Source organism: Phlebotomus papatasi, chromosome 3, assembly GCF_024763615.1.
Source record: "Phlebotomus papatasi isolate M1 chromosome 3, Ppap_2.1, whole genome shotgun sequence".
Lineage (NCBI taxonomy): Eukaryota > Metazoa > Arthropoda > Insecta > Diptera > Psychodidae > Phlebotomus > Phlebotomus papatasi.
The window spans coordinates 81,734,535-81,760,581 of NC_077224.1; the positions used below are offsets into that span (position 1 = coordinate 81,734,535).

Sequence of the window (26,047 nt, forward strand, 5' to 3'; positions counted from 1 at the left end):
GGTTAAATAATTTCCCGTTGTATATTTTTTTTAACACTTCGTAGAACCCTAACTAAAAGTGTCACGGAAGGACCAAGTGGCAACCGCTGCCATTTATCGGATTTTACATAATATTTTGATATTTTTACTTATATTTTACTATTCGGAGCCTCAGTCACTTGTTTTCTGGTGTCTGAATCAGAAATTTCATATCCATGGGTACTGTATCTAAAGATTTCTAACCATTCGATGTTTTCATCTTTATCAGAATTATAGAGTTGGGGAAAGCGGTCTGCCTTTGAATGCGGCAGCCTTTGAATGTTTAAATTTTTCTCTTATTTTTCAAAGCAAAAATTCTACTTTATGAACAATAGTTAATACTATTAACTATTTTCTATCAACTTAGCTAAACAAAATGGAATTTTAGTTTTGGGAAAAAACGGAAAAATTGAAGCATTCAAAGGCTGCCGCATTCAGAGGCATGCCACTTTCCTCTATATTTCTTCTCAATAATATTTGCAAAAACATTTTCAATTTGTTCTTTTAAGGCTTTTACACACTAACAATCAAGAAAATTACATCTCGTCGGTTCCGAAGAAGACTATAGTACAGTGCTGTCTCTCTATATGCATAGTTTGGGTACTTTTTTTTGACAGTTCTCACTCTGAATATGCACACCTTTTTTTGAAATTCCCAACGGTTTTTCTTCTTTCTTTTAATAAATTATCATTTTTTATTGTTCTAGAAAAATGCCTTGTTTTAAAAAAATGTTAAAATTGATAAATCAATTGATATTTTTGTGAACTGCATGAAATAATTAAAACGTAAGACTGTAGAAAAGAAGCAACATTATTTATACGGGTTTTACATATCTCAGTTTATTCTAAATTAAAAATTGGTGACTTATTTGATATAGCTCTCATTTTTTTCAGTGTACTAAGAAAATTTTTTATGTATTTACTTCAAATGAGTTAGAAAATTGCAAAAATGAGACCAAATGAGAAGTAACTTCACATTTTATCAAACTGGCTACCCCCTTGCTTAAAATATTGCTCTAAAAAATGCTCAAAATCGTAAATTCAAAAGGAATAATTACTATTTTTCGATTCTATACGTAGCAGAAGTAAAAATACAAGTAACTTTGTGTTTTATTTATTTCATAAATCGCGAAAAATAGCGAATTCAATTTAAGTGGCGAAAAGTGGAGCACTGGCGAGAAGTGGTGATTCCTCCCTATCTGCAATATGTCAATTTTAAATAATTTTCTATTTTTCCATAAATGATTGTAAAAAAAAATAAAGTTTGATAATTTTTCAATTTTTGGCACACATTAGTTGTGTACACTTGGTCTGTCGGGTTGATTTCCGTTAAATTGTGTTGAAATGATAGTTGCTTCATGTTCAGTCGGGTAGCAAATAAATGGCGGTGAAATTTCTGTGAATGTTCTGTGCAAAAAAAGGACGCTTCTTGAAAAATCATGTAAGTACCACTTTATTCCTCTGAATTCACTCATTCCTTTGCTTCCTGGATATCCCTTCAGCGTCCAGTACTGGAAAAACTTGCTGGAAATAGCAGTGATCTGTGAAAATTTTGTTTTTCTCCGCAGACTTCGTGGGACGCCGTTGTTCATTCGTGCTATTGGAAAAGTTGCTGTAATTGCTGGACGTGGGAAAATGGTGAGTACCTTGTTGATTGGGGTAGATGGGGATGGGGAGTGTGGGAAGATGGGAAGCTGATGAATGGGGTATTGCAGAGTGCATCGGGTGTGCATCAAAATGGGAGAGAGAAGGAGAATATTGAGAAGATTTATCAGAAGAAGTCTCAGCTTGAGCACATTCTTCTGCGTCCGGACACCTACATTGGGTCCGTGGAAGTGGTGAAGGAGCAAATGTGGGTGTATGATAAGGAGGCCAAGAAGATGGTACAGAGGGAAATTTCTTATGTTCCGGGATTGTATAAGATTTTCGATGAAATCCTGGTGAATGCGGCTGATAATAAGCAGCGTGATAAGAATATGACGCGAATTAAGATTGACATCAATCAGGAGACCAATACCATTTCCGTGTGGAACAATGGGAGGGGAATTCCGGTGGTGATGCACAAAGAGCAGAAAATGTATGTGCCCACGATGATCTTTGGACATCTCCTGACCTCGTCCAACTACAATGACGAGGAGGAAAAGGTAACTGGGGGCCGGAATGGCTACGGTGCCAAGCTCTGCAACATCTTCAGCACAAAATTCACCGTGGAGACGGCCAGTAGGGAGTACAAAAGCTGCTTCAAGCAGGTCTGGGGCGATAACATGACCAAGACATCTGATCCCAAAGTGCGTGCATTCAGCGGAGAGGACTACACCAAAGTCACGTTCTCTCCGGATTTGTCAAAGTTCAAGATGGACAAACTCGATGATGACATTGTGAGCCTCCTCAATCGCCGGGCTTTTGACGTAGCCGCCTCCACGCGCGGCGTCACAGTTTTCCTGAACGACGAAAAAGTCCCAGTGAAGAATTTCAAAGACTACGTGGATTTGTATCTCAAGGAGAATCTCGATGAAGCGACAGGAGCACCCACAAAGGTCGTCTACGAGAATGCCAATGAACGCTGGGAAGTGGCACTGACTCTTTCCGACAAAGGCTTTCAGCAAATGTCCTTTGTCAATTCCATTGCCACCACGAAGGGAGGACGTCACGTGGACCATGTGACCGATGCGATCGTCAAGCAATTGATCGAGGTGCTGAAGAAGAAGAACAAAGGCGGCACCAATATTAAGCCGTTCCAGGTGAAAAATCACCTTTGGATCTTTGTGAATTGCCTGATCGTCAATCCCACCTTCGATTCCCAAACAAAAGAGAACATGACCCTCCAGGCCAAGAGCTTTGGATCCAAATGCACCCTCTCCGAGAAGTTCATCAACAACGTCACCAAGTGCGGCGTCGTAGAATCAGTGCTGCAGTGGGCCAAGTTCAAAGCCCAAACCGAATTGGGTAAGTCCTCATTCTCTTTATTTTTTTTTAATTTCAGGAATTTACTTAAAAATTACATTTTTTTACTTTTGGATAATTCAATTTGCAGTTTAATAAAAAAGTGTCTGAAAAGAAATTTAGGCCACGCCCCCTAAAGTCCCTTTTAAGGCCTCTACACACTAAAGGCCGCTACACATTGGGAACAGTTTTCATCAAAAATTGCATTATTGACAGAATTTTGACGTTTTCACCTACAGCAGTGCTGACAATTTCCTTCAAAAATGCAATTTATGCCGAAAATTGTTTCCAATGTGTAGAGGCCTTAAGAGGAATTGCTTTAAAAAACTGCCTTTTTTAAAGAAAATTTTCCCTATCCTTCTAGGCAGAAACGTCAGATTTTTTTTTTAAATGGCAATTTTTGACGAAAATTCTAGTGCGTAGACAACCTTACGGCCTTTACACATTGAAAGTCATCCCCGACATCCCCATCAATATTTTCCTTTCCAATCTCATTTGAAAAAGGTCATCTCTGCACTATTTATCAATTTTGACAATATTTTTGTAAGAAAAATTGTCAAAATACGAATCTATTTTGATGCATTTTGAAGGAACAATTTTTACAAAAAAAAAATAGAAATGAATTTTGAATAAAAAATGTCGGAATTTGAAGTCTTTCCCTCCAAAGTTAAGGCCTCTACACATTTGGGGTCCATTTTTGCCACAAAAAAAATGCATTTTGACAGAATTTTCACGTTGTCCTTCAAAACAGAAATTTTTGACGAAAATTGCTAGAAGCCAATTTGAAACGAAAATCCTCTACACTGCTGAATCAATTTTGACAACATTTAAATTTGTAAGAACAGTTGTCAAAATTCCAATCTATTTTAATGATGCATTTTGAAAGACCAATTTTTACAAAAAAAAACCAAATGAATTTTGAATAAAAAATGTCGGGATTTGAAGTCTTTCCTTCCAAAGTTAAGGCCTCTACACATTTGGGGTCCATTTTTGCCAAAAAAAATGCATTTTGACAGAATTTTGACGTTTTCCTTCAAAACGGAAATTTTTGACGAAAATGGCTTCCAATGTGTAGAGGCCAATTAGAAATGAAAATTCTCTACACTGCTAAATCAATTTTAACAACATTTAAATTTGTAAGAAAAGTTGTTAAAATACGAATCTATTTTGATGCATTTTGAAGGACCAATTTTTACAAAAAAAAAGAACTGAATTTTGAATAAAAATTATCGAAATTTAAAGACTTTCCTTCCAAAGTTAAGGCCTTTTAACATTTGGGAGGCATTTTTGTAAAAAAACGGCATTTTGACGTTTTCCTTCAAAATAGAATTTTTTGACGAAAATGGCTTCCAATGTGTAGAGGCCAATTTGAAAAGAAAATCCTCTACATTGATAAATCAATTTTAATAACATTTTTGTAAGAAAAATTGTCAAAATACAAATTTATTTTGATGCATTATGAAGGACCAATTTTTACAAAAAAAATAAATGAATTTTGAATAAAAATTGTCGAAATTTGAAGACTTTCCTTTCAAAGTTAAGACCTTTTAGCATTTGGGATCCATTTTTGAAAAAAAAACTGCATTTTGACAGGATTTTGACGTTTTCCTTCAAAACAGACATTTTTGACCAAAATGGCTTCCAATGTGTAGAGGCTAATTTGAAACGAATATCCTCTACACTGCTAAATTAATTTTGACAACATTTAAATTTGTAAAAAAAGGTTGTCAAAATACGAATTTATTTTGATGCATTTTGAAGGACCAATTTTTACAAAAAATAAATAAATGAATTTTGAATAAAAATTCTCGAAATTTGAAGACTTCCAAAAGTTAATGCCTCTAAACATTGGGAGCCATTTTTGTCACAAACTGCATTTTTGACAGAATTTTGACGTTTTCCTTCAAAACAATTTTTTGACGGAAATGGCTTCAAATGTGCAGAGGCCAATTTGAAACAAAAATCCTCTACACTGCTCAATCAATTTTGACATTTCAATTTGTAAGAAAAATTGTCAAAATACGAATTTATTTTGATGCATTTTGAAAGACCAATTTTTCCAAAAAAAAAAAGAAATGAATTTTGAATAAAAATTATCGAAATTTGAAGACTTTCCTTCCAAAGTTAAGGCCTTTTAACATTTGGGAGGCATTTTGACGTTTTCCTTCAAAACGGAAATTTTTGACGAAAATGGCTTCCAATGTATAGAGGCCAATTTGAAAAGAAAATCCTCTACACTGCTAAATTAATTTTGACAACATTTAAATTTGTAAAAAGAGGTCAAAATACGAATTTATTTTGATGCATTTTGAAGTTTTTTTTTGACGTTTTACTTCGTTGACTAATTTTTACAAAAAAAAAGAAATGAATTTTGAATAAAAATTGTCGAAATTTGAAGTCTTTCTTTCCAAAGTTATGGCCTGTACAGAATGAGAGCCGTTTTTATGAAAAAATTGCATTTTTTTTATAGAATTTTGACGTTTTCCTTCAAAACTGAAATTTTTGACAAAATGGCTCCCAATGTGTAGACAAGCCAATTTGAAATAAAAATCGTCTACACTGCCAATCAATTTTGATAGAAAATTGAAATTTAGAAGAATTGTCAATTTTTTTGATGTTTTTTCTTCAAAAGGTTGCTTCAAAAATTAATACGTGAAAAATTCTTTTTTGAAAGAAATTGCATCCCTCCTATAGCGGATCGGCCGCAAAGTTTCACTTTAAAAGAAAAATCCATGGAATTTATCTGATTTTTTCCGCAGGAGCCTCCGCGGAGCCTTCCGCGTGAGTTATCTTCTTTCTTTCGCTTGGAAATCTGCGATATTAAATCCGTTATAACTCCGGTTCTAATTGTAAGAATTACAAATTTTCAGAGTTAGCTTACGTTAAGAATCTCACCTACAATAAGCTGATCTACCCTTATTACTAGCTTTTCAACTCAAAAGTAGAACATCTGAGAGTGTTTGTGTGATAGATGAATACTTTCCAAATTCAAATCAATAAATGTTAAAAAAAAATCCACTGGAAAAATCGTGAAATTCCGTAATATTAATCCATGGAAGCTTTTAAATGGAAAGAACCGGAATTCGTCGGAAAATGGAGTCATTCTTAGAAAAACGGCAACTCTCCCCAAGGCTTTCGGCTCGGTCTCCAAGTCTTCATCAGAGACTGGAGCATAAAAAGAGCTTCCTTTATTTCCTTTTATTTAACACTTACTCGAATCAATAAGGAATTTCCAGAGTTTTGTCTCTCAATCTGTCCAAGACTTTACGGAAGCCTTGAAGGCCGTTTCATGGAAAATTCCTCGGAGAACTTCGTAGAAATAAAGAGGATTTTTACGAATTTTCAAAGGGCTGACTTTCGATTATACTTTTAATAATCCATAAGAAAATACGTGGGAATATTCGTCGGAAAAGTCCATGGAAACTCGTGGAAATTTCTTATTAGAGGTCGTATACAGAATTCCGGAAACGTTCATAAATCACTGGAAATTTAGCGTGAAATTCCTCCTCGGAAGCCCACCCGGATTTGTAGCGGTTAAATCTCCGGGCATGGCAGAAAAGACTGCTGGACATCCAGTGGAATTGCCGCTGCCGTTGGCTATAAGGACTGCAGATTTAAACGTCAAAATTCTGAAAGAAAGAGAATATCCATCAAAAATCACGTTTTTGATGGAAATTGTTTGGAAATTTTAAGAAAAAGAATCCATTGTCCGGTATAAGAAACATAACTTCAATGGTTATCTGTTGACAAAATGTTTGTTATACTGTTTTAACTCATAGAGCAGTAATAATAATTCGCCCCTTATCTTCAACCTATCACCAGTCGGGAACGCAAACGGTCCCCTTCGGTGACCTCATCTTCTTGTTTCACTCCACAGCGATAATATCGTTACTTACTTCGAAAATAGCTTTCGATATCGAATTTTCGAAAGTCAAAATTTAACCATCCTTATGTGTATTATTTTAACCGATTTTCCTTTCCAGTTTTGGAAAGGTCTTGAGACTCCCAAACCGGTTGCATTAATCTCAATGGTGTATTGAAATGAAAAAGTGTCTATAATTAATTTATCTTCCTTGAATCTTATTTGTTCGAAAGCTCGTAATAGGAGTAAAGTCCAAACGCTTAGAGAAATCGATCCGATGTTGTCTATTGTCCGATGTTTTACTCAAAGTGGACGATATTTCAAGCTGTCCGAAATAACGTTCTATTCTTGCAATACAGAAGTAGATGAAAGTAGAAGAAATGAAATTGAAAAAGCCGAAAATCTATTTGAAGATGCAAAAAAGAGACTTCCTTCTTAATACTTTCGCGAAAAAATACAGAACAACGACGTTTACTGTTCTTGCCGCAGTATTTAATCACTCCACAATCACTGAGTAACTCTTTTGCAAGCTTTTCAGTGCAACATTTCATACATTTTCCCCACCTTGTTCGAAAATTGAGTATGAAAATTCAAAATTGAATTTGAATTCTTCGAACTTCAACGACTTTTTCTGCAACTAGAGTTCCATTTACAGTAGGCTCTCTCAAATTCAGGCATTTGGGACCGAAATGTCACCCGAATTAGAGAGAAATTCGGGCGTGAAATTTTTTGAAATGCAACGATTTTTTGTTTACCTGCATACTCATATTAAATTTACATGCTTATATTAATTGTAAATTTTATAAAAGCCTCTTAATAGCAAAATCATATCACAACTGAGGCAAAGCATGGCAAATTTGAGCATATTTGCTTCAATCGATAAGCACAATCGAGCTTCAAAAATGTCAACAAACTCTTGTCAAATTTAACTGCTGCCTGAATTAAAAAGTAGCCCAATGTTAAAGGAGTCGAATTAGCGAGAGTCTACTGGACCTTTTATCCAAGACACTATCAAAATCTACTTGTATTTACACCCGATGTTGTCCATTGCCCGATGTTTCACTCAAAGCGGACGATATTTCAAGCTGTCCGAAATAACGTCCCATTACCTAATTATCCAGTTTTTATTTTGGATTTATTGTAAAGGGTTCCTTCGCTGTGTTAATTTATTTGCTGATTGGATTAGGCAGTTCTTTTTTTTTAATTAACAATCAAATTATTGGGGAATCTCTCAGGTAAAACCAGTGGCAGCAAAAAGAGCAAAATCAAGGGAATTCCCAAGTTGGAAGATGCAAATTTTGCTGGGACAAAGAATGCCCATGAATGTACACTTATCCTCACTGAGGGAGACTCAGCCAAATCTCTTGCAATTTCGGGCTTGGGAGTTGTTGGCCGAGACAGATATGGGGTCTTTCCCCTTCGTGGTAAATTGCTAAATGTGCGTGAAGCGACGCACAAGCAAATTCTGGAAAATGCTGAAATAAACAATTTGATAAAGATCTTGGGGCTTCAGTACAAGAAAAAGTACAATGCTATTGAAGATCTAAAATCACTGCGTTATGGCAAGGTTATGATAATGACAGATCAGGATCAAGATGGATCCCATATCAAGGGATTATTGATCAATTTTATCCATACAAATTGGCCAGAATTGCTACGATTGCCATTTTTGGAGGAATTCATTACGCCAATTGTCAAGGCAACGAAACGGGATGAAGAACATGCATTCTATTCGTTGCCAGAATTTGAAGAATGGAAAGCCGCAACTCCCAATGCTCATACTTATAATATAAAGTACTACAAAGGTTTGGGTACTTCTACGTCCAAGGAGGCAAAGGAATATTTCAAGGATATGGAACGTCATAGGATTGTGTTTAAGTACGATGGGACTAGTGATGATGATGCCATTGTTATGGCTTTTGCGAAGAAATGCGTAGATCAGCGAAAAGATTGGTTGACAGCTCATATGGCTGAGTGCAAGAGGAGGAAGTTGGAGGGATTGCCGGATGAGTATCTGTATAAGAAAACCACAAAGGAGATAACCTATGCACAATTTGTCAATTTGGAATTGGTTCTCTTCTCCAATTCGGACAATGAACGTTCGATTCCGTGTGTGGTGGATGGCTTGAAGCCGGGACAGCGTAAAGTGATTTTTACATGTTTCAAGCGCAATGACAAGAAAGAGGTTAAGGTGGCACAATTGGCTGGTTCAGTGGCTGAGAAGTCAGCCTATCACCATGGTGAGCAGAGTCTCTGTTCGACCATTGTCAATCTGGCTCAGAATTATGTTGGCAGCAATAATATCAATCTCCTTCAGCCAAATGGTCAATTCGGCACGAGACTCAATGGTGGCAAGGATAGTGCATCTCCCCGTTACATCTTCACGATGCTCTCGCCCCTGGCTCGACTGATTTTCCATCCGCACGACGATCCTCTCCTTCAGTACCAAAAGGACGACAATCAGGACATTGAACCAGTCTGGTACCTACCCATCATTCCCATGGTACTTGTAAATGGTGCCGAGGGCATAGGAACAGGCTGGTCCACAAAGATTCCCAACTACAATCCAAGGGAGATCATTAGCAATCTCAGGCTGTTGATCCAAAATCAGGAGCCGACACGCATGAAGCCCTTCTACAAGAACTTCCGCGGTGACATTGAACTGATGGCTGATCACAGGTACGTCACCACAGGCAATGTTGCTATCCTCTCTGGCAATCGGATTGAGATCACTGAGCTGCCAGTCGGCGTCTGGACACAGACGTACAAGGAAAATGTGCTCGAACCTCTACTTCATGGATCGGAAAAGGTGAGTCCTTTACTTAAAAAAAAATTCCTTGACATTTTTTTCACTTTAATCATTTTATCCTCAATCACTTTGACATTTCATTCTCCGGAATTGTAGGCTCATAAAGTAAGTTTGAATGTCCTTCCGGGGGCTTTTTAACATTCCTTCATCCTTCCGCCAAAAAAGGTGACAAGGGCTCTGAAAAAAATGTGATCTGAGGGGTAATTTATTGCAGAATCTGTTTTAATCTGAAAACTTTTCTAGAAATCGTCGTCGGTTGGATCAGTAACTGTGCTAACTGCATTTGCTTTGTGTTTGCATTCGTCGTTGCAGGAAGGTTCTCGTAAAGATTTAGAAACTCGGAAATGTTTCTAGAATTGCGGAAACAAGAAGACGCGTCCGAAAAACTCGGAAATGTTTCTAGAATTGCGGAAACTTCAGAAACACAGAAATGTTTCTAGAATCGCTAAATCGCATCTCCGAAACAGGAATCCGAGGTGGAAACGTTTCTAGAAACAGGAAGACGCGTCCGAAAAACTCTGAAATGTTTCTAGAATTGCGGAAACTTCTTCTGAAACACAGAAATGTTTCTAGAATCGCTTAATCGCATCTCCGAAACAGGAATGTGAGACGGAAACGTTTCTAGAAACAGGAAGACGCGTCTAAAAAATTCGGAAACGTTTCTAGAATTCTGGAAACGCTTCAGCGACACAGAAATGTTTCTAGAATCGCTAAATCGCATCTCCGAAACAGGAATGTGAGACGGAAATGTTTCTAGAAACAGGAAGACGCGTCCGAAAAACTCGGAAACGTTTCTAGAATTGTGGAAACTTTTTCAGAAACACAGAAATGTTTCTAGAATCGCTAATTCGCATCTCCAAACCAGGAATGTGAGACGGAAACGTTTGTAGAAACAGGAAGACGCGCCAGAAAAACTCGGAAGCAATTCTAGAATTGCGGAAACGCTTCAGAGACACAGAAATATTTCTAGAATCGCTAAATCGCAACTTATAAATGGGAATGTGATACGGAAACGTTTCTTGAAACAGGAAGACGCGTCCGAAAAACTCAGAAACGTTTTTAGAATTGTGGAAACTTCTTCTGAAACACAGGAATGTCTCTGGAATCGCTAAATCTCATCTCGGAAACAGAAATATGATACGGAGACGTTTGCAGAAACAAGAAGACGCGTCCGAAAAACTCGGAAATGTTTCTACAATTGTGGAAACTTCTTCTGAAACAGAGAAATATTTCTAGAATCGCTAAATCGCATCTCGAAAACAGGAATATGATACAGAAACGTTTGTAGAAACAGGAAGACGCGTCCCAAATACTCGGAAACGCTTCTCAGATTTTACAAACGTTTCTGGAATTGTGGAAGCATCTTCTGAAGCACAGAAATGTTTCTAGAATCGCTAAATCGCGTCTCCGAAACAGGAATGTGAGATGGAAACGTTTTTAAAAACAGTAAGACGCGTCCGAAAAACTCGGAAACGTTTCGCAGGTTTTAGAAACGTTTCTATAATTGGAAATTTCTTCAGAAACACAGAAATGTTTCTAGAATCGCAAAAAATGATTTCAGAAGTTAACAGATGCATCCAAGAAATATGTAAACATTTCTAGGAATCTGGAAACGTTTCTATAATCACGGAAACGCATTGAAAACATTCGAAAATCGAAAATATTTCCAGGTTCTCGTAAACGTTTAGAAACAGGAATGCCTCCTGTTCTTAGAAACAGGAGGCATCAAAGGAATGTGGAAACGCTTATAGAAAATACGGAAACATTTCTATAAACATAGAGATGCGTCCGAAAGATTCGGAAACGTTTCGAAGATTTTGGGAACGTTTCTAGAATTTGTGGAAACGCTTCAGAAACAAGGAAAATTTTCTTGAATTACGAAATCATCAAATTCAAGAAACTCGCTCCAAAAAGTTCTTGATTCTCTTTCATGATTCTGATCTTGTGTTTCATGGGTTATCGCTTAAACCTTTTGAAACCTTTTTTTCTGTATGAATCGTTCCTGGGATTTGTACCGACCGACGATCAGAATTGTACAATCTCAGTGTTAGAACAACATTCCGGAAATGTTTATTTTACCCTGCAATATTGATCCGAAAACGGTGTAAATATTACCCTTTTTAGGTGTATTATGGGTTAAAGTTACCCTTCTTTCATGTTTATTTTACCATTAAAAAGGTGTAAAATTAACATTGAAAAATATTAATATACTTTTACACCTAAAAAGTGTTAAAATTATGAGGAAAAAAAGTTAATCGCACCCTCGTTTTTTTTCTCAGTGCGGAAACATGAAATTTTCCAATAAAGTTGTAAATATTCATTGAAAACATTTCTCACAGAAAAAGAATGTAACTCAAAATTCAGCAATTCACTTAGAGATTTTTCTTTTTTTCTTCTGCTGTGCCCAACTAGGTTAAATCCGTGATAAATGATTACCGTGAGTATCACACGGATACAACGGTGAGATTTGTTATTTCATTCGCTGCTGGTGAATTTGATAAGATCCGGGCTGAAGAAGGTGGATTCCACAGAATTTTCAAACTGACTTCGTCCCTTTCGACAAGTCAGATGCACGCTTTTGATGAGAACTTGTGTCTAAGGCGCTTTGATAATGTCCTCGACATCCTCAAAGAATTCTATACTTTGCGCCTTGAATTTTATTGCAAGAGGAAGGATTATCTTGTGGGAATGTTGTCAGCTGAGGCTGACTTCCTTGACAATCAGGCACGTTTCATTGTGGAAAAGTGCAATGGGACGATTGTTGTGGAAAACAAGAAGCGCAAAGTTGTAGTTGATGATCTGCTGAAGAGAGGGTATAAGCCTAATCCGGTCCGAGAGTGGCAGAAGAAGATAAATCCGAAATTTGCTGAGAAGGAGGCCGAAGAGGATGCTGAGAATCAGGAAAATGATGATGAGACCGAAGAAACTGCAGTGGATACGAAGAAGAAGAAGCCCATTGATCCAGAAAAAGCTTTCAATAGCTCCGTGGAAGTCAAGCAATTTGACTATCTTCTGGGCATGAAAATGTGGATGCTGACGGAGGAAAAGAAGAAGGAATTGCTGAATAAAAAGGATAACAAATTGGCTGAGCTGAAGATGCTACAGGCAAAGACGCCTGAAATGCTGTGGCAAACTGATTTGGATGCCCTAGAGGCTAAGTTGGATGAGGTTGAGGAGAAGGAGAGACAGGAGGAATTGGGAATTCAGAAGAGTCTTTCAAAGGGATCCAAGGGAAAGAAGGATCTCGGTGGCAAAGGCAGAAAGTGCAAGGTGGACGATAGGGAAGTTATGCCGGATCCTTACGGAGAAAAGATTGAATTTAAGGTAAGTCAAGGAAGAGAAATGCATCCAGCCGACTGAAAAAAATGCATTCCGACTCATTTTATTCAAAGGTCACTGAGGAGTTGATTAAGAAGGCCGAGAAGGCTGTGGCAGCAGCTCAGTACATCAAGAAGGAGAAGACTGTGAAGAAGGAGAAGAAGGTAGTAGGTGAAGATGATGAATTGGATGCATTGGTCAATGCTGGAAATAGCAGTATTAAGCAAGAGAAACCGCCCAAGAAGACCAAGAAGGCTGCTGCCGCCGGAGATGGAATGAAGCAGACTAAACTCAATTTCCCGAAAGCGTCCAAGAAAAAGGTAAAAAAATATTTTTTTTACAGAGAAAATTATTTGAAAAAAATTTCAAGATTTTTTTTGTGAAAAAACTAGGACTTTGCAAATTTTTTGCAAAGTGCAAAGTCACAATTTTTCTTTGTTAATCCACTTGAAATTCTCTCGGAAACACATGATTAAAAAAAAACAAAAAAATTAACTATTTTGCAAAGTTGAATTTGCAAAGTGCAAAGTAAAAATATTTTCCTTAAAATATTTTCCCGAAAGCGTCCAAGAAAAAGGTAAAAAATATTTTTTTACAGAGAAAATTAGAAAAAATTTCAGGATTTTTTTTGGTGAAAAAACTAGGACTGCAAATTTTTTGCAAAGTGCAAAGTCACAATTTTTCTTTGTTAATCCACTTGAAATTCTCTGTGAAACACATGATAAAAAAAAAAACAAGAAAAAACTAATAATTTTGCAAAGTTGAATTTGCAAAGTGCGAAGTAAAAATATTTTCCTTAAAATATTTTCCCGAAAGCGTCCAAGAAAAAGGTAAAAAAATATTTTTTTACAGAGAAAATTATTAGAAAAAAATTTCAGGATTTTTTTTATGAAAAAAGGAGGACTGCAAATTTTTTGCAAAGTGCAAAGTCACAATTTTTCTTTGTGAATCAACTTGAAATTCTCTCTGGAACGCATGATAAAAAAAAACAAGAAAACAACTTTATTATTTTGCAAAATTGAATTTGCAAACTGCAAAGTAAAACATTTTCCTTAAAGTATTTTTTTATATAAGAAAAAACGGTAAAAATTGTGATTAAAATATTTGGAAGTGTCTTGCGAGGAAAGAGGACTTTGCAAAGTTTATTGCAAAGTGCAAAGTTCAAGAACATAATTAATTTGAAATGCAAATTGCAAAGCTGAAAATATTTTCGTTGAATTAGAAAAATATTTTCGAAAATTGAAGGATAATACGGAAAAATTGACTTTGCAAATTAATTGCAAAGTGTCAAGTAGGAGATGTATTGAATTCAAAAAATTTCTTGTCCTCCAACTGCAAAGGAAATTTGCAAGTAAAATTTTCTCCACGAATTATGAATTGTAAAAAAAACATTATGCAAGGATGATAAGGGATAAAATTTGCGCTTTAACAAAAACATCAGTAAAGCATTAAAAAAAATTCAGCGTGAGAAAACATTTGTAAATGTAATTTTCAAAATATGAAAATGGCTGCTGCAAAGTAAAAGAAGTTCAGTAGATAAATACTTTTGAATAAATAAAATTAATAAAATAGTAAATTTCTGGAAAAATCAAATTCAATTGAGCTAAATTGAATTTGTTGTGACGTTTAAAAGAAGAAGAAGATTGCGAAAGAATGAGATAGACATAAAATGCCTGTGAGAAAAACAGGGATTCGAATTTCGATTTTATTTTTCGACTGACCAATATTTATTTATATTTTACCAATCAAATTTATTTTTTACGGAATAATTCACTTTTTCTAATAAAAAAAATAGTGATCAAATTTGATATCTTACGAACCCAAATTGTTTTTTTTTTGTCTGAACAAATTTGAAATCATATTGATAAATATTGATTTTTTACTAGTAAAATTTGATTATCTTCAGTGAACAAATGCGATTTTGTACTGAGCAAATTTGATTTTTCTTACTGAACAAATTCTGTCTCCGACTAACCAAAATCCATATTTAGCTAATCAAATTTAATTTTTTTTACCAAACCAATTTCGTCTTTAATCAATTTTTATTTATTCTAGTGAACAAATTTGATATTCTACTGACCGAAATTCACATATTTTACTATACGAACTTTTTTTTACTTTTCACTGAACAAATTCAATTTTCTAAATTGATTTTTTTTTTGCAAAAAACTTAGATATCCTGTTGATCAAAATTGATTACGTTGAGTAAAATTTAATTATTTTTAATGAAGAAATTTACTAGCCAAACTTTATTTTTCTTATTGAACAAAGACGATCAAAATTAATTTTTTTGCTAATCAGTTTGATTAGCTGATTAAATTCAATTTCCTATTGCTCAAAAATTGATTTTTTTTTTTGGTAAACAAATTCGATATCCTATTTACCAACACAGATTTGTTACATTTTTTACTTGGAAACTTTCAGTTTATTTATTTAATAAATTCGGTTTCGTACTGATCAAAATTTATATTTTTACTAGTCAAATTTGATGTTTTCTTACGAACAACTTCACTTCAAATCAAAATTAATTTTTTTTAGTGAACAAATTTGATTTTTTATTGAATGAATTCAATTTCCTCGTCACCAAAATATTTTTCACTAGTTAAATTTTATATATTTATTCTGATGGTTCCAGTATTACCTTGTCGAATTTCGATAAATTCGATTTCCAAGCAACCAAAATTGATTTACTGATCAAATTGGATATTTTAAGTCGCCGACATACCTTTTAGATTTGAAAGATTTCTTGAAATCAAAATTAACATCTTTTTCTTTCTCAAATGCTTTGCCTATATTTTGTCGATCTCAGTGTTTTGCACTCAAAATTAGATTGAAGTAAATTAAATTTTGTGTGATGTCCAAAAGAAGAAGAAGTAAAGTGCCAAAGCCATTAACTGATAATTTCCTTTTTCGTTCATTGTAATAGCATTTCCAACATTTTTACTGACCAAAATTATTTTTTTTACCGGCCAAATTCTGTCGCACTCTGTCTTCAATTTTTTCTTTTAAAAAGCTTTTATTGCCGAAAATCGCTCTCGATGTGTAGAGGGCTTTACTGACCAAAATTGATTTTGTTAAGCAAATTTGATTTTTTTTAATGGCTCCGGCACACTTTTTAGATCAGGCAAATATAATGAAATCGAAATTCACATCCTTTTCCTCCTCAAATTGTTTTTTATAAATCTATCCTACTCTGTCACACTCTTCTTCTTCTTTTAAATATCACACCAAATTTAATTTAGTTCAATCGAAATTTGAATGAAAAAGAATGAGATAGGCATATACAAAACGTTTGAGAGAGAAAAAGATGTGAATTTTAATTTTAAGAAATTTTCCTGATCTAAAAGATTTGCGGGAGTCATAGTGACCAAATTTGATTGCTCAATAAATTAAGAATGTTTCTTATAGCTCCGGCACACCTTTTAGACCAAGAAAATTTCATCCAATCGAAATTCAGACCCTTTTCATTTCCAAACTTTTTTCATAAGTCCATCCCACTCTCTCGCACTCTTCTTCTTGTGAAAATAACACCAAATTAAATTTAGTTCAATCCAATTTTGAGTCGGAAAGAGTGGGATAGACTTAGGCGAACGTTTTGAAAATCGAATTTCGACTTCATGAAATTTTCCTGATCTAAAAGGTGTGCCGGGGGCATTATTGACCAAATCGTTTTTTTTTTTTGGCTCCGGCACACCTTTTTACATCAAGAAAATTTCATGAAGTCGAAATTTGATTCCCTTTCTTTTTTAAATATTTTGAATATGTTTATCTCATTCTTTCGCACTCTTCTTCTTTTGAACATCACATCAAATTCAATTTAGCTCAATCGAATTTGAGAAGCGAAATAATGAGATATTTGCAAAATGTGTGGGAAAGAAAGGTATGTGAATTTTGGTTTCATGAAATTTTCCTGATTTAAATGGTGTTCCAGTGTCATTCACAGATAATTTCAACATTTCTACTGATCAAAATTTTGTTAGGAAATTTTTTACTTGGTAATGGCTCCAGCACATCTTTTAGATCAGGAAAATTTCATGAAGTCGAAATTCGCATCCCTTTCTTTTTTACATGTTTTGCATATGACTATCTTATTCTTTAGCATACCAAATTCGATTGAGCTAAATTGAATTTAGTGTGATGTTCAAGAAAAGAAGAAGAGTGTGAAAGAATGAAATAGACACATTCAAAACGTGTGAGAAAGGGATTCGAATTTTGACTTCACGTAATTTTCCTGATCTAAAAGGTGTGCCGAAGCCATAATAAACGAAATTGCAAGGCGATCGAATTTTTACTTTAATCGAAAAACTCAGTTCTATTATTAAAAACAAGGCGATTTTTTTTTGTAAAACATTGAACTGAAATTAAATTATAGTGGTTCCGGCACATCTTTTAGATCAGGAAAATTTCATGAAGCCGAAATTCGCATCTGTGGCTTTCTCAAATATTTTGCATATGTCTGTCTCATTCTTTCGCACTCTTCTTCGTTTGAACGTCACTCCAAATTCAATTTAGTGCAATTGAATTTGGGGTAAACGTTTGAGAAGGAAAGATATGTGAATTTCGATCATATGAAATTTTTCTGGTCTAAAAGGTGCGACAGAGCCATAATGGCATACTTAGATCGGGAAATTTTCTATCCATCTCTTTTTTTTTAAACGTTTTGCATATGTCTATCTCACTTTTTCGCCGTCAAATTGAATTTAGATTCAGTGTTTGAAACGAAATTCGATTCGTCAAAATCGTTTCGAAATGTTTCGTATTTGCAGTCTAAGAACGATACAGCTGAATTCTCGTCTGACATGAGTGGCGATGATGAAGTGAAGAAGGTTGCAGTACCGTCGCGTGAGAGGCCAGCAATGAGGGCGGCGTCCAAGAAGATTGTGTACAAGTTTGATTCGGATCAGGAGGATGATAATGCTGATGCACGTTCGGGAGGTTTTGGCGACTCTGACAGCGATGTGGAGCTGAAGCCGACAAATATTTCCAGCGATGACATGTTCAATTCTCTGAAGGAAGCAGACAATGAGGCACCAGCTGCTCCAGTGGCTGCTACCGCCTCAAAATCTCCTGCACAACCTGCCAAGCGCAAATTGAACAAACCTCCGGCAACTGCAAAGGTCACAAAGCGCAGCAAGAAGGATGACAGTGACGACGATGATATGTTTTCCTCCAAGAAGGTGAGACTTTATTTATTTATTTTTTTTGCTTTTGAAGGTTTTTCAGAGGTGTTCCGGATGGGAAAATGGGGATGATTAATACCTAATTTTTTTTAGACAAAGAAGAGGGCCGACAGCAGCGATGAAGAATTCTCACCGATTAGAAAGCCTGCTCGGGGCGGCGGCAAGAAGGCAATGTACGCAGAGTCCGATGATTCCGAATCAGACTATTGAGTTGATTTAATTTATTTACCTGTTCACTATTCTAATTCTGACCTTTTAAAAATTGTAACACTTCAACCATCCCAAAATTTTCCAACACAAGGGAAGTGTTTCTATTTTTTTCATGTTTAGTTTCCATTATTTTAACGTAGATTCCAAATATTGAAATAAATCAATTTTTCGTGGTGATATTGTCTTTTTTATTTATTTTTTTTTTTAATTCTACTAAAATGGAGACAGCAGAAAAATTTCCAAGGTGAGTTGGTGACCAAAACCCTTTTTCGGTGGGAAACAAATGATTTTCACTTAAGGATAAACTTCAGGCGAATTGGTTTTCCTTATTTTATTTTATTTTTCAATGGTTTCTTGTTTTTTTCAATTTTTAGGCTTGCTTTTTCTCGTTTCTTCGAATTTTTTTTTCCTAAATCTTTTACATTTTACATAATTTTTTACATAGTAAGAAAGTCTTTAACATGTGTTACATTTTTAACATGTAAAAAATTAGACTAACGTATTAAACAAAAATTCACACAGAAATTATTATATATCGTTTTTTTAATAAAATCTGCACAGAATCTGAGTAAAAACTATCTAAATTGCTAAACATTTCGTTTGAAAGCTGTGAGGATTTTATGTTCAATTTTAACCGTTATGTGCTGAAGCTGTGCGCTCTTTATTTGCAATTTTAACATTTTCGTGTTCAAGCTATGAGTGTATTACATACAAGTGAAATCATTTTAAGTTTAAGTTGTGCTAAATTTTGTTCATGGCTTTCCCAAGAATGTTTTATTGATATTCCTCGAAAGCAATATCAATATTGATATTGCTTACAGGAAATGTTAAAAAAGATTCAAAAATGCTTAATTTTCCTTTTTTACATTTTACTATTTTTTTTTAACATTTTTACATATTTTTTACATGTAAAATGTAAAAAATATTTTTTTACTATCTGAAGGCACAACCCTGGTTTTTATTCAAAAAAAAAAAACAGGGAAAACGGTCTCGCTTAGAATACAAGCGCAAAAACAAATTTAATCAAAGTGAAAAGCATTTTAGTAAATCATAGAACCGAAAAAGAAAGTAGCATATAAGACACAAGCACAAAAAATGAATGTGAAATGAACCGATGATGAACCGGTTCGTAATTGATTGGAATGGGTTAAGACTTGTCCGAAATTCCAAGACCTTTCCAACGATCCCTATCGCGATAATAATCGGTTAAGAAAGAAGTATGCTCTCTAGATCCTTTCCTACTTTTGACCTTGAAAAACCGATTCAACGGGATTTTCGTATAAAGACGAAATGTCAACCCGGGTAATTTCTAAAGCATATCCAAAAACGAAGAAAATATTAATAGTCCCAGGGTCGACTTTTGGGGGGGGTCCCCCGAAGAACCCAAATCTCTATCTCTAACCGTTTGGCCTCTAGAGCTCTCTGTGGGGTTCGAGGAGTACAAATCTTTTTGGAGCAGCTTTGGATTTAGATTATTTTTCCCTAGACATTATAATTCAACCGAGATTAAATTTTACATGCAAAAAGAGTAATAGTTACATCGATATCCTGTAGATTTAATTCTCTTTTAGTGTGCCATATTTTCTACTGACTGATTGTTAATTTATTTATTTTCAACTGTCCGGCCGTAGGAATTTGGTCCTACGAAGTTCAAATGTTCCAGAAAGTTGTAGTACTTTGCGAGACCTTTAATTTGCACCCTCACTAGTCAAAATCGGTAAAATAGAACCGAAGATATACAGTTTTGAATTTCGTAAACTACCCCTCATATCTGCAGTTCTATTTTAACCACAGCGAAAACCCACGCCACTTTTTGTAAACTTCATAGAATAGGCTACAACACTATCTAAAATTTAATTAACTTGCACAATGGCGTTTTTGAGGAAAATGAGTTTGAATTTTAATTTTGACGCTACCGCAACGCCACCTGTGGTGACTTTTAGAACTTCCATCTGAATGTGTTCATCGAAACGAAACCAAAAACCCAAAATTCACATCCAAATGTTAACTAGAACCGGAGATAGAGGCCGGTCACTTTTCGAACTTTGACCCCTGGTCAGGGTTATCGATCGACTTAAGTTTTTTTTTGTTTGATAGGTATAATCAGCGGCTGCAACATACTAAAATTTCAGCCCGATGCACAAAGGAATTTTAAGTTATTTAATTTAGAGATATTTAGAAGATTGAAAATTTTTCTTTTTAATAATAGCGCCCCTAGCGGATAATTAGAACCGGAGTTATGGATATATTAAGAATTTTTTTTAGACCCGATCACCCGATCAATTTTGGGCTGATCGGAGAATATAAAATTTTGGTAGGATAATAAGTAGGTGAGATTGTTAGGAATCCCACCTATTACGCTTTCTGGAGGCTTTTTAACTTTCGTGCGTTATTAATCGGAGAGTTCGCCATTTTGATTTTTCTAATTTTATTGAATTAAAACGTCTGTAGGGGACTTATTGACCAACCGATTTCCTCAAGATTGATTTTTTTAAAAGGTCGTGAAATTGCAAATTTGATTGCCATATTCTCAATCGAAAAGATTCCGGTAACACGCGTCGAGGGTCCAGGCTCTCATCGAAAACACGCTGATTGTGGAATTGGAAGTGATTTATTGATTCAAAATTTCGGGTTTATATACAAATAATTTTGCTAACTAATCCATTTTTATTGTGGGAAAATTATTTTAAAAAAGTGCATGATGAGCAAAGAGAAGAGAAAAACAAATGGCTCAAGTAGCCGCGCGCGTCATAGAGGAAAGCCCGTGCGGTGTCAATTGTCATTGCACCGCAAGGGGCTAATAAATTCGTCGTTGCGCCGCAAGGGGCTAATAAATTCTCTTTGCTCACTAGCATATTGTTCATGTATGAACATCCTGGCCGGGGGCAGTATGAGCTGGTTCAGAAATCCGCAGCTTTCCAAACTTCTCGGCCAGTGTTTCCTTTGGTTTGTGGCATTTGCTCCAGAGCCTTTTCCACTGCTTCCGGGATATCCAACAAAGTAGACTAATGATGAGCAAGACGGATCCACTGCTCACGGCTGGATGGGTTATAACTTCTCCGTATGTTGGTGGTTCGGGCACTTCCACATTTTTGGCTTGGTGGAATAAGTTCTGCCCATTGATGATTGGCTTCGGATCAATTATAGCGATCTTTCTGAGTCCAGAAGACTCTACGACTGCAAACTCTAAAGGCTTAATGTATGTAGCAGAAGCCTTCATATGGTGTTCTATCGTTGAATGAAGGGTTTGCCTCTTAGTTTTGATAACGCAGCCTTCTTTAATCCGGAGAATTCCAGCATTCTTCAGCAGCTTCTCTTCTCGATGCCCCTTACAGATGACTGCAACGGACGTAGGTTGTGAAGCAATGAACAGCCACGTGTTTTCCATTGCTAACCTCTTCCACAACGTCCCCTCTAAGCGTACGGCTATCATCTCACATTTGGTTTTTGGGTGTCGATGATATATTTCGTCGATTACACAATTAGGGTTCTGGTCCATGTTGTGCAAGAGACTTAGTCTACAGTAGTATTTCCCGGAACCGATAGGAGAACACTGATTGTGTCCATCCTCTAATGTGAAGTAAATCTGTTTGTTGAAATCGATTCCCATTGTGTCTGCTTCTATTTCTGGCACGATGAATGTGCCGTTTTCCACTGCTACGGGAATTGGTGTTATGTGAATGAGGTGAAACTCATCCTTTTCGAGAATGGGGAATTTCCCGAAGATGACAAGTTCACCGTCCCGAAAGATATAGTCACTTGGCTCTCGTTGCCTTCGGGGTATATCAAAGTCTGGACCGATGTGCCTCAATGTCCTTTGAATGGTGTCTTGGAGAATTCTTCCCATGACGAGGCTATGTAAATCTAGCCTACCATCTTTCGCGAGTTGAATGTTGGTCAGTTTCCTGTCGAATTCCTCGTAACAGTCAGCAGCATTGATGTAGGTGGTTAAAATGTCAATGCGCACTCGGTTGTGGTCTATTCCAACATACCAGTTGGCCATTTCACCTATGGCCTCGTTGATCTGCATGATTTTTTCATCAAATTTCCGAAGTTTGTTTTCTATTATGGTGTTGGACAGATCCACCTTTGTACTCAGCATCAATGATTGTTCCTTGATCAGCTTCTGTGTGTCTTCCTGTCTCTCCTTGAGTTGATCAATGCTTGCATATACTTGATCATTAACCCCAAAGAGATATGTCACTGCTTGGCCAAGTAATCCACGTTTTTTGCGTACACCTTGTTTTTCTGATATACGGTTGATTTCCTCAAGTAAATAATCCCTCTTATGTTGGAGGTGATTGATGTTATGTGTGCAAGTAGTATCAGCGTCCGACACGGCTTCGCTTGCCGTTTTGCAGGCCAATGACATCTTGTCCCAGATTGCGTTGATTAGTTCCTGATCTCTTTGAAAATCAGCTGTTGTGTATGTGATTTCCACTTGAAGATTCCCACGTTGTAGACGTGCAATCCCCATCTTCTCAATATAAAGTCCCGGTTCTGGAACGAAAACTTCGATGTTGGGTTTGTCTGGGTTGTTAGACGTAGCTAAAATAGTGCTGAACAGCATGTAAAACATAAGTACTGCATGAAGTATAGTTGTAGCCCATGTGCAAGGGGCAATTCTTGTCTTCTTCTTTGAGTTAAAAACCATTGAAGATGTCTTCTTTCTCCTGAGCCTCTTTGACTTTTTGATATTGGCTGGAGCATCTGTCGAGTTGGCCTTTGCAGTTTCAGATCCTGAAGGTAAATCCTTGTTACGAGTAGAAAGATCGGAATCTTGATCATGGACGTTCGTAGATAATTGGCAGAGCTTATGGACTGGTCGATCCTTCTCATATCCTCTGAACTTCCCGGTCGCCACTTGGATTATTCCATCTGGACCCGAGTGTGATTTTACATCAATTTTAGAGAATCCCCCAAAGTGGGGTCTTGCGGGAGGGCGGAACTCTAAGGCATTTCTATCAGCGGCCCGTTGTTCTGTAGTCACATCAGTTGCCTTCTTGGGTGTGTCGTCATTTATATCCCAAGGTTGGTCTAGTTGTTGATCCCATTTGATAACAGAGATCATGCTTATTACTCGTGGAGAGTCTGATGTGGTCGATGTTTTCCCAATCAAGGTCCACCCAAGTTTGGTATTTTGCATAGTGAGCTGTCCGTCTTTGACTTTCCTCAAGTCATTCTCCACGATATATGTGTACACGTCAGCCCCTAAAAGTAGATCAATTGGGCCGGGCGTCATGTAAGTCGGATCAGCAAGAATTTTGTTGTCGTGATTATCTTCGCTTTGTAGTTGTATTGCCTTTTCTGGCAAAGAATTGGTGATTTTCGGTAGCACGAAGGCGGAAATCTCCATCGCAAAAGATGACGGAAATCTTGGACCCATGGTAAGCTGGACTTTGTAACGGGATGAGCCAGCTGTTGTTTCTCCTATTCCAGAGATTGTAGTGTTGATTCGGTTCTTCCTAAGTTGAAGACTCTGAGCGGCATCTTCGGTGATAAAACTTGCTTGTGATCCAGGATCTACAAGAGCTCTCAGTAACTCCGTCCGCCCAGATGTTGACTTCACTTTCACGAGCGCTGTCGGTAACATGACAGTGTGTTCCTTGCGGATTGCAAGGGATTTGACCTCTTCGTCATTTGATGTGTCTGTGTCGGAAGCAGTTTCGTTTGTATTATTGGACTGCTCATTCTCCTCTGCCTCCTTCTTAAAGTGGAGAAGAGTGTGGTGTGGTTTTTGGCATTCGTAGCATGTTTTCTTGCTGAAGCATTTCTCATCGCGCTTATGCATGAGGCAATTTACGCAGAGTCCCAGTTTGTCAGCCATTTTCTTCCGGTTAAATGTGTTCAGTTCTATGAACTTTTTACATTTAGTTATTGAGTGTTCCTTTTTGCACATACCACAAGACTGGACTGTAGAATAGAAGGTCTTCTTGTTGGTTGAACTTGTAGCTGCCTCTGGCTTAGCTGATTTCTTGCCCTTGTTGAAATTCAACAGATTATGGTGGCGTTTCATCAAGAACTCCAATAATACCTTTAATGTTGGCATTATTTTTGCGGAATCCAAACTTTCATCAAAGAGACGCTGTGTTTCGTTGTCCAGCTTCTTCATGGCGATGTGCACTATTATAGCGTCCCATTCATTGGTTTTGTAGCCCATGTTAGCTAGTCCAGTCAGACATTCCCGAATGGCACCATGAAGAGATGAAAGGTCCTCTGCTACGCGATGCTCCAACTTTTTATGGTCGACGACGATGTCCAAGTAAGAAGTAATAATGCGTCGGGGATTCTTGTAGCGTTCCTCCAGTATCTCTAGAGCGGCGATGTAGTTCGTGTCGCTAAGCCGAAGTGTTGAAACCAAGGTTGCAGCCTCCCCCTCCAAGTAAGAGAGAAGATATTGAAATTTGGTCACGTTCCCCAGATTATAGTTGTCGTGTATGACGCTTTTGAAGACATCATAAAACTTATACCAATCCTTATAAATTCCGTTAAACTTTGGAATTTGAACTGGTGGGAGTTTTGGCAAATGGGTTTTTTGCCAAGCCGGGAGATGGCCTTGTTGTCCACCATATTGCCCGTAAGGTGGCAGATATTGCCCTGGATTGTAGATTGATGTGACTGGCTGTACACCATATGAAGCCCAAGATGGCCAGGTATTGAAGTTTCCCAAAAATGGAGGGTTGTTCGGAAAATTGTTCACCCCTGTTGTTGTAGAAGGTAGATTCCAAGTTGGCGTAGTTGTATTGAGCGGATGCTCAGTCGTGGTGATGGGTTGATTCCATCTGGAAATAGTAGTAGTAACTGCGTTGTTGCTGGTTGTCGCAACCTTGTCGTATTGACGTGGAATTGTCCCAGTGTACACGGCCTGTGTACCCCATTGCAAAAGAAAGCGGAATAGGAATAACAAGCGAAAAATTCCTTGGAATTTTCCACTATTTTTCCTTAAAAAATTCCATAGGAATTTTCCATAATAGGTTCCAAGGAAAATTGAATGGATTTATGCTGGATTTTTTCTATAGAATACATCCATGGAAATGCTCGTGGAATTTATGTGGATTTTTCCACCAAAATAAAATGGAGAAAAAATGAAGCTGTCACATGCACCTCATGATTTTACTTCCGAATTTTATAGAAACGGCAAAGATCACGAGGATTATAATATGTTTTTATAAACCAGCAATAACGAATTGACACTTTGAGCAATAAAAAAATATTTTATTAAAAAAAATTTTTTTCCTAAAATATATATTAATTAACATAAAAACAGCATTATTTTAGGTTGGCGACCTATTTAATGTAATCCCTTCATTATTATCTACACGAAACGCAGCATCGCATAATTAATTATATTATAATTGCCACATGAATCACTAGAAATGTTTGCGGAAGGTTTGGAAACAAATTCTAAAAGTTGTCGCAACGGCAACACCATTTTATTTGTTTGACATTTCAGAAAACTAGTGGAAAAATCCATATAAAACACTATGGAAAGATAGTGGAAATTTCCATATGTTTTTTCCAGCTTATCCCGCGGACGTTTCACGTGTGAGTTTCCATATAAATCTTCCGCGGAATACCGCGGAATTTAACGCTGGAATTCCAGCATGTCGTACTAGTAAATTCCATGGAGCACTATGATTTCCATGGAATTTCCGGCTTTAAATTCCATAGGAAAACTTAGTGGAATTTTAGCGTCAAATTCCAGCGA

General features: G+C 36.5%; 1 protein-coding gene across 1 annotated transcript; it reads left to right on the top strand.

Moving 5' to 3' along the window:
* Positions 1-1,353: 1,353 nt before the first annotated feature.
* Positions 1,354-18,516, top strand: LOC129806027 (DNA topoisomerase 2). The gene is made up of 8 exons (XM_055854326.1): positions 1,354-1,458; positions 1,586-1,655; positions 1,733-2,963; positions 8,058-9,631; positions 12,044-12,955; positions 13,024-13,269; positions 17,716-18,126; positions 18,223-18,516. Exons 2-8 carry the CDS (start codon positions 1,653-1,655, stop codon positions 18,337-18,339), a joined length of 4,494 nt encoding a protein of 1,497 aa, XP_055710301.1. The 5' UTR covers positions 1,354-1,458; positions 1,586-1,652; the 3' UTR covers positions 18,340-18,516.
* The last annotated feature ends 7,531 nt before the right edge of the window (positions 18,517-26,047 follow it).

Bases quoted from the DNA above. Each gene is read 5' to 3' on its own strand.
- LOC129806027 (XM_055854326.1), top strand. The intron at 9,632-12,043 runs GTGAGTCCTTTA...GTGCCCAACTAG, and splicing joins TACTTCATGGATCGGAAAAG to GTTAAATCCGTGATAAATGA. The intron at 18,127-18,222 runs GTGAGACTTTAT...AATTTTTTTTAG, and splicing joins ATATGTTTTCCTCCAAGAAG to ACAAAGAAGAGGGCCGACAG.